Source organism: Aedes aegypti, chromosome 3 (assembly GCF_002204515.2).
Source record: "Aedes aegypti strain LVP_AGWG chromosome 3, AaegL5.0 Primary Assembly, whole genome shotgun sequence".
NCBI lineage: Eukaryota > Metazoa > Arthropoda > Insecta > Diptera > Culicidae > Aedes > Aedes aegypti.
In genome coordinates this window covers 105,238,003-105,246,896 of record NC_035109.1, presented here as the reverse complement: position 1 = coordinate 105,246,896, position 8,894 = coordinate 105,238,003, and the positions used below count along the sequence as shown (strand labels likewise).

General features: G+C 35.1%; 1 protein-coding gene across 1 annotated transcript in view; it reads right to left on the bottom strand.

Moving 5' to 3' along the window:
* Window positions 1-7,493: 7,493 nt before the first annotated feature.
* LOC5563609 (CD109 antigen) overlaps window positions 7,494-8,894 on the bottom strand; it is a 66,254-nt gene continuing 64,853 nt past the window's right edge. Inside the window, exons 12-13 of the mRNA XM_001647813.2 lie at window positions 7,844-7,997; window positions 7,494-7,771 (exon numbers count right to left, since the gene is read on the bottom strand). Coding sequence (XP_001647863.2) covers window positions 7,683-7,771; window positions 7,844-7,997 — 243 coding nt within the window. The 3' untranslated portion in view covers window positions 7,494-7,682. The remainder of the gene's footprint in view (window positions 7,772-7,843; window positions 7,998-8,894) is intronic.

Sequence of the window (8,894 nt, the reverse complement as noted above, 5' to 3'; positions counted from 1 at the left end):
ATATATTTTGGGGTGAGATAGACCATCAAAAATTTCATATGAAATGAAAACAAAATACTGGTTTATCGTTAGCAGCTTGTTATAATACTAAAAATTATAGCTTACAGATGGAAACTCGATTTAAAACACATTTATTTTTTGCGAGGCAATGCAAGACGTGAAATGTGTCACAATTTGTCATGCAAGTTGAAAATGGCGCTAAACTGACAACTGTTACATGAACCACATGGTAATAAAAATAACAATATGTTTAGTACTAAATACATTCCTTGTCATTGTATCTTCAACTTTCTAGAAGAATACCCCCATGACAAACTTTTCCTAGTTGAGCTATGACGAAACGTCCCCGTTACCCCGGATTCTCACTTGCCCGGGGTACCTTATTTGTTCAGACAGTTTAAGTAGTTTGAAAGCACTCAATTCCATTAATTTAAATTCTAAAACTCATCACATTATGTTGTTGCTGAAAAAAGAATTAAGTTATTTGCATTCTCAGGGTTACATTATTAAATTTATTTGGGTTCCTGCTCATTCTAACTTTTATGGTACCGTAAAATCGGGTGTAATTGATCAGAAGGGTGAAATTGATCATCGTATCACACGATTTTATTTATGCGTAATGGAGCACAAATATCAATGTAAGCTGCAGTAAATGAAAGTTGTTTGTCGTAACTATTGTCGAATTGTGTGTTGTGAAGTTTTTTGCGTTGAAGAATGTGTATTACTATGGAAACTATGTAAAATTTCAAAATCATGAAAGTAGCAGTATTGACATACACTAGACTGGCCCTTAAACAAAAAAGTTGTAAAATTCAACGGGGCACCCCCTAGATATGTGCCTTAGGGTAAGAAAAAAGCTCTCTTAAAATTTCAACTCATTTGGTTGCTCCCCCAGCTGGCGCATTCAATTCAAAGTTTGTATGGAATACTCGTCTCAAATATATTGAAAATTGACCCTATGTCACTGTTTCGTCTCGTACCCTCGTCTATCGCGTTCAATTGAGCCCAGAATGACAAATTCACTAGTTGATACGCTAATGAACATAGTTGCCGAAGGTTGTATCTGGATTTAAGCTCATTTTCATTAAGCTTTTAGTTATTGAAAGTTAGGCTTAGATCAGCACTCCCGTACAATCACACATGTGCATGCACTTTGTGCCGCAGCTCGCCCAGCGTCATAGGTGGCCATGATGCGCTTAGTGGCTACCACCCAGCTAAGTTGAAGGATTACTATGCAATATTGCAAATCTACTTCAGATAGTTAAAACACCAACTTTATCAATTTTAATCATCATACAACCTTCTACAATATTGCTTGCTATAGTATCAAGTAGTGTTTTTGACATTCTGAGTTCAATTGAACGCGATCAACAATTTTCCTGACTCAAACAGGAGGTGATGTGCTGTTTCCTATGTGTTGGAGCTGAAAAACCCATATTAACTTCAATTCAATTGCGCCAGCTCATGGAACGACCAAATGAGCTGAAACTTTCAGGAAGTCTTCATCTAACCTTAAAGAATAATCTTGGGGGGTGCCCCGTGGAATTATACAACTTTATTTTTCTCCCATACTAAGGTGGGCCAGTCTAACATACACCTATAAACTTCTATTTCTAAGCTAGGATGTGGACATAGCATAAGCCTGAAAGTTTGTGAGGATGCTTGAGATATATCCGCAAACCAAATTTCATCACCAAAACTCGTACCCATTAGCTCAAATGGTTGAAATAATTGAATTTCTGTCAGATATAATTGATTTCCTTAGGAAATTGCATACATTTAGGCGTTTCCGTGTAATTCTTGAATTTTAACTATTCGTTATTTATATAAATATTGCATTGTTAAGATTTTGACAAGCATATTCGGGTTCAGGGAGCTCAAATTTATCATGTGGAGTTGTTTTGAAAACTAACAATAATGACATTGACAAGTGATCAATTTCACCCCGAAATGAGATCCCCTGATTTTTTATTTTAGAGATATTTTTAACACTAAAATGACATTTGTTAGAAAATTTCGGTACATGAGTCGACGAGGATCACCTTCGTACTTGTTTTCCTGCATTTAGTTGTTTGGCATTGTTAACATTATAGAAAACAGACTAGATAAACCGTGAAAAATTATCAATTTCACCCGAAATTACGGTAATGAGCAAGCTGATTCTTTAGCAAAATTAGGGGTTCGTTGCGGCAGTATGTTCAACAGACAAACTTCTTCGTCTGAATATTTTACAGATTTAAAACAATACTCTTCAAATTATTGGCAGCTTTCATGGGACGATGGTATCATTCAATTTTACCTTATGTTAGTCGATTTAGTTGGTTAAAAAATGTTGCTGTCGGAAGAAATTTGATTTGTACATTGTCGAGGATTATATCCAATCATTATATTTGTAATAGTAATTTATATCGTATCAATATCAATGATTCTAATTTGTGTGATTGTGGTGTTGCTTATGAGGATATTGACCATATTGTTTTTCATTGTACGCGTTTAGCTATACCTAGAATTACTTTCTTTAGAAATTTGAAAATATATCATCGTTTGCTCCCTCAATCTGTTCGTGATATTGGGAAGTAAAGTCTTACCCTCGTTGAAAATACTTTATAGATTTTTAAATGATGCTTTGTATTACGTATGATTCTGCTTCTTCCTTTTTCCTCTTTTAAGGTTTGATGGAAATATTTTCAATAAACTCATTTAAGAATGGCATCAAGTTGTTTTCGAGTAATGGCCCTTTTTCAAGATTTTTGGCTCTGCAATGCCTGCTACCTGAGTCTTTAGATTTATATTTTATTATTATTACCATTTTGTAATGTTATTTTGAAAAGACAAAGAGGTTTTGTGCCTTTTTGAGAAGAATTTCATAAGGAAATCAATCAAAGGGGCTTTTCCTTCTTTTAAAATGTTTAGTTAAAAAATAAAATAAATAAATAAATAAAAGTAAATTCTCTAAATTTCTCCTCTTATCACTAAAAAAATCGCTTTTGTTTACCCATAGCTTCATGGATATTCATCCGATTCCAAATATTTTCACATGATTTTGAAGCCTTTTTAGTTGTTTTTAAACTGTTTATTCAACATAGGGAAAGTGTACCAGTTATGGCTATAGTGGTTCCCTATTTGGCCATACGTGTTTTCTCGCGCACTTTCACAATTTCAATATTTTTGAATGTGTTAACATCAAGATATATTAGATATTAAACTACCTAAACACACAACATGATGAAAAATTTGAAGATAATCAAATTATCACGTATGGCCAAATAGGGAACCATTATGTCCATAACGGATACACTTACCCTACCTAATAAAAACATGTTTTGACCTATTCTTTTTTTTTTTTTTAACAAAAACTATTTAGAATTAGGATTTTAAATGGAAAAAAAAGCTTTGTTGGTATGGAATTAAATGATAATAAAATTATAAAATTGTTAATAAATTATGGTTCTCTAATAAATTTATTGAAAATTTGGAATTGAAATAAGCGTGCTCATCTGAGTCCCTAGAAAAACAGAATATATTTTTGAGATTTTTTTAAAGAACACACATTTGAAAGCTGAATCCAAACTTGAAAACTTTCAATTTTTTTCGTTTATCGAAATGATCACCTGGATGGAGCATGTGGTGGAGTTGCTATCATAATTCATAAGCGTAAAAAAAACATCAACTTATTTCGTCGTTTGTAATCAACCCTTTTGGAAATTATTTTAAATTTTGAAAACAAACTCAGAAACCAATTCCATTGGAAGAGGAAAACAAAACATTACTTACTAAATGCGAAATTAACTTATCATTCTTATTTGATATATTCTACTACTATTTTCAGACAGTGCGTATCGTACCTTCGTGCGTACACGATTCTCTCTGCTCTTGAAAGTTTTCTTAAAAACTACCTAAAGCAATAAAACAGTACTTTTCAGTGCTACAAAAACAGTACCTTTCTGTGCTAAAATTAAAAACGGTACTTTTCAGTGCTACTAAAACAGTACTTTTCAGTACTCTTTTTTTCTACTTTTTTTCTACTATTGATCCCTTTACGATCCTCGTTTGCACCCGTGCCTTCGATTTTTCGTTGGACCCGTTGGTAATCCTTCTTGGACAACCGTCTTGGAAAAAACCTCTTAGGAGGTCTCGTCTTCTTTCGTTTATTCGCTAAACATGGGTTGCAACTACGAACAAAAGGAAGGGTGAATCTATGAATTCGAAACTTCCTTCCAAAAAAGTGGGATTTAAAACTATCACTAAACGTGGCAAGAATGGAAGAAAGGACGTTTCTCCGGAATGCGAACTTTCTTCCAAGGGTGAAATGGATAATAACGATAATTGTATCGAAATGAGCAATCAGTTCGATGCTCTAGACAAATTCTCCGAACACCAAATCGAAGCAGCCTCTAGCTCAGGCTCTTTGACTCAAATGAGGAAGCAAAGAGTGCCGCCTATCGTGGTCAGTTGTTCCGAATTTGGGGGATTTAGGCAGGAGATCTTGAACTCCATTAGGGGAATCAAGGTTTCCTTCCAAATAGCAAAGAAAGGCGACTGTCGCGTTTTGCCGGAAACTCTTAAAGATCGTGAACTTCTTCTCAAACATCTTGAAGAGAAGAAGCACAAATTATTTACTTATGACGACAAAACTGAACGTTTGTGCAAAGTTGTCTTGAAAGGTCTCTCAAGTGACAATAAGTCACCTGAAGAGATCAAAAATTGAATAAATGGTTTACTTAGATTTTCCCCAGTTCAAGTAATCATTATGAAAAAGAGGACCCAATCTGGCCTTGTTCGGAGAGGGCTTTCTCAAGAATATTATTTAGTTCACTTTAACAAAAAAAAAACTAAATAATATTAAAGCTTTAGAAAAAGCAAAACTTATGTTCCATGTCCGTGTGACATGGGAACATTTCCAGAAACCTGGAGGAAATTACCAGAACCCCACTCAGTGCCGTCGGTGCCAAAAGTGGGGTCATAGTACAAAAAATTGCCACATGGATGCTAAATGCATGATTTGCGGAGGTTCTTCTCACGCCAAGGACGTCTGTCCAGTGAAGGAAGATAGCACCAAGTTTCATATGCTCAAATTGCGGGGGCAATAGTCAAACTTTTGGGCTTGCCCTTTGTGTAGGCGAGTCGTTGAGGCTCGTGCCAGGAAGAAGACACATAATTTTCGTTACGATACCGTTCGTTTCCGGAATTTTCCTGGTAGAGTATCGAACAATGCTCATTTTTCAGTTAACGATCGCTGATTAGGAATCATACTCATCAGGAAGATCATAATCATGCTCATTCACAAACTAATTTTAATCCGTCGGTCGGGAAAATCCTTTGCCGATATCATAGCAGGTAATTTGAACTCCTCCCCTATTCGTTCCATGAGTGGAAAAAACCCTACCGCCACAGGTAACTCCTACTCCGCCTCTTCGTCTACCGAAAATTCTAATGGAAAATCATCAGATGTTCCCACTTCATGTGATATGTCTGCCTCTGATTTCAATTTTCTAAATGAACAACTGAATCTAATGATTGATGCAATGTTCAAAGCCACCACTATGACTGAAGCAGTCCAAGTCGGTGTAAAATTTACTAATGAAATTGTTATTGGATTAGGTTTTTCTAATGGATCCAATAAAATAATAATTTTAAATATTTTAAATTGGAATGCTTGTTCCTTGGTAAAGAGGACGAGCTGTTTAATTTTCTTACGGTTAATAACGTGCACATAGCAGTTATCACTGAAGCATATTAAAAACCTGGATCCAAATTCAAAAAGATTCTTACTTTTTTGTTTATCGTAATGATCGACTTGATGGGGCATGTGGGGGAGTTGCAATCATCATTCATAGGCGTATGAAATATCAACTGTTTTCGTCATTTGAAACTAATGTTTTTGAAACTTTAGGTGTTTCAGTCGAAACACAGCTTGGTATATATAATTTCATAGCCGTTCCAACAAATCTGAAGGCTATTCTACTGGTCTTAATCTTTTAGATTTAGAAAAAGCATTCGACAGTGTTTGGCATTAAGGTTTGATCGTAAAATTAAAGAACTTTAATTTTCCAACATACATTTTTTGAATAATTCAAAGTTATCTGTCAAATCGTACACTTCAGGTTAATTATCAGAACTCCATATCTGAATGACTACATGTAAGAGCTGGTGTTCCTCAAGGCAGCATCTTGGAACCAATATTATACAATATTTCCACATCTGACTTACCTGAGTTACCTCAGGGATGTCAAAAATCCTTGTTTGCGGATGACACAGGCCTCTCCGCCAAAGGACGAAGTCTGCGTGTTATCTGTAGTCGATTGCAAAAAAGTTTGGATATTTTTTCTTCATACTTGCAATAATGGAAGATTTCTCCTAATGCTTCCAAAACTCAATTAAACAAAAAGCTCTTTATTTAAAACCTTTAAGTAGACATGTTGTAACGATGTGAGGGGTTCCAATAAATTGGTCAGATGAAGTTAAGAATCTAGGGCTCATGCTAGATAAGAATTTAACTATCAAAAATCAAATTGAGGGCATTCAAGCCAAATGTAACATATATATAAAATGTCTCTATACCTTTATTATTAGAAAATCAAAACTTTGTCTTAAGAACAAGCTTTTGATATTCGAACAAATGTTCAGGCCAGCCATGTATGCTGTACCAATATGGACTAGCTGTTGAAATATCAGAAAGAAAGCTCTGCAGAGAATTAGAAATAAAATTTTGAAAATGATTCTGAAGCACCCTCCCTGGTATAGTACCAATGAGTTACATAGAATATCCAATGTTGAAACATAGGAGCAAATGTCAAATAAAATAATTAACAATTTCAGGCAAAAATCGTTACAATCTTCTATTGATACAATAAATGAGTTATATATTTAGGTTAAGTTAGGATAAGTAAATTAAAAACGTGTTTTTTTCCTCTTACAAGCAGGTGAAATTAACTCACCTGTGAAAAATCTGAACTGCTACGGCAAATGAAATGTAATATGTTGTTAACAAAATGTTAATCAAATCATAAATTTGTTTTACCAAATTAGGATGATAGTGTTGTCTAATAACACAGAAAAGCTAGATATAGGAAAATAATGTAATGTTTGGAATGATACTAATAAAAAAATTAAAAAAAAAAATGCGAAGATCATCAAGCGTGTGATATACGGTAGACTTCAGTGGGCTGGTCATTTAGTGCAAATATCGGATGAAAGAATTGCGAAACTAATATTCAGCAGGGAAACAGGGTAGAGGTAGGCGATTTCATGACATACGAATACACTAGCTGTACGGACCTGGCGACCCTAAACGTTCAGAGCAACTGGAGAAGTACCGCCCAAGACCGACAAAGATGGAGCTCTACAATACGCTTGGCAATGGCGTGACGCTACGCTGTAGCTATCATAGTACAAGGTAGGTAGTGTTGCGTAAAACAAAACACCTAGATATAAGAATTGAATGTAATGTTCGGAATGATACTTAACAAGGAATTAAAAAAAAAACGAACTATATGTATAAACTTTTAAACATATATTTTGAAGCTTTTCTGTACAAATAATCGTATATATTTTTTTCTTTTGCTGAATCATAATTTTGCGTCAAAATCGGCGGCGTGTTGTCTATCGCACCTCCGATATATCGCCTACAGTCAGCGTTCAACAAAATGCATTGGCGGTAGCGCACAGCTCTATTCCAATGACTAACAGCTCATCGATCTGCAATCCTCATCGTCACAAATATCGCATATCTGGAGGACTTTGCCTTCGTAGGATTTTATAGCGAAGCCACCTGTAATTTAAATAAAGAAAAAACAAAATTTAAAGCCCTCAGTAGTTCATTGCAACATGGTTATCATCTTACTCATATCATTGGTGTCATACACGACAACATAAGACGGCCGATGCATTGCAATCTTGAACTTTCGGTGAGCAGTAATGTCGAAGCATACCGAATTTGTGTCCAGTCCGTTGAAGTACACAAACATGGCAGTATTGTCGAAAGCACGTTCAGTTCTCTGCAAATAAAGTAAAAATGAAACATTTTTACGGTGCTCCCCAGACCGGTATTATGATGAAAAATCTTCCTCAATCCTGTGCTCTCCAATTCTCCATTTTGAAGTGACGGCCTAGAATAATCCTCGAATTCTAAGAAAACACGGTGGCATTACACGGTTTTTCACTTGGCTTTATTATCAGAAGAAACATACCATCAAAATTTAATTCAAAACATTGTAATTCATATGAGTATTCTTTACTTCTGCGAGGATTTTTCTTCAAATTTTCTATTGAACAATTATTTAAGGCATAACTGTCCAAAACATTGTTTCTCAAACTGTGGGTATACTGCACAATAAAAAACATATTTCCGTTTTACCAACAAAACTCTCGTTTCACGAACTGTTTTGATTTACTAGTTAATTGAATTTACGAACCCCCGGTCTAGTTTGTAAATTGAGGTTACAGTGTACCTAAATAATAAGGACTGCCGCAACGATGTTTTTCTTCTGGTAATAACGATAGGTAGACGAAAAACCGAGTGTATGTCACTATTTTCTTAAAATCTATTGGAGTTAAGCTATAGAAATCGACTGGTGAACTCAGATTTGCTGAAGATTTTGTTCTGATGTTATCTGCGATATTCGGCCCAAGTAGCAATGTATGCTCTTTTCAGATTAAAACATTAACGCAGACAAAAAGACGTCACACTTGAAACAATTTTCTTCAAAATCGCCCATCGCCCACTTCACAAACTATCATCTGGAGGCACAAAACGCAATTATGTGCAGCAAGACCTGCAGATGGCGCCTGTGAGAAACGTCAAACACGAAGGAAAACGGTGTGCGCGCCTCTAGTTGTGAAATATGAAACCTAGGAAATTTGAAAAGATCGATTAAAGCGTTGTCGTTGGAAAT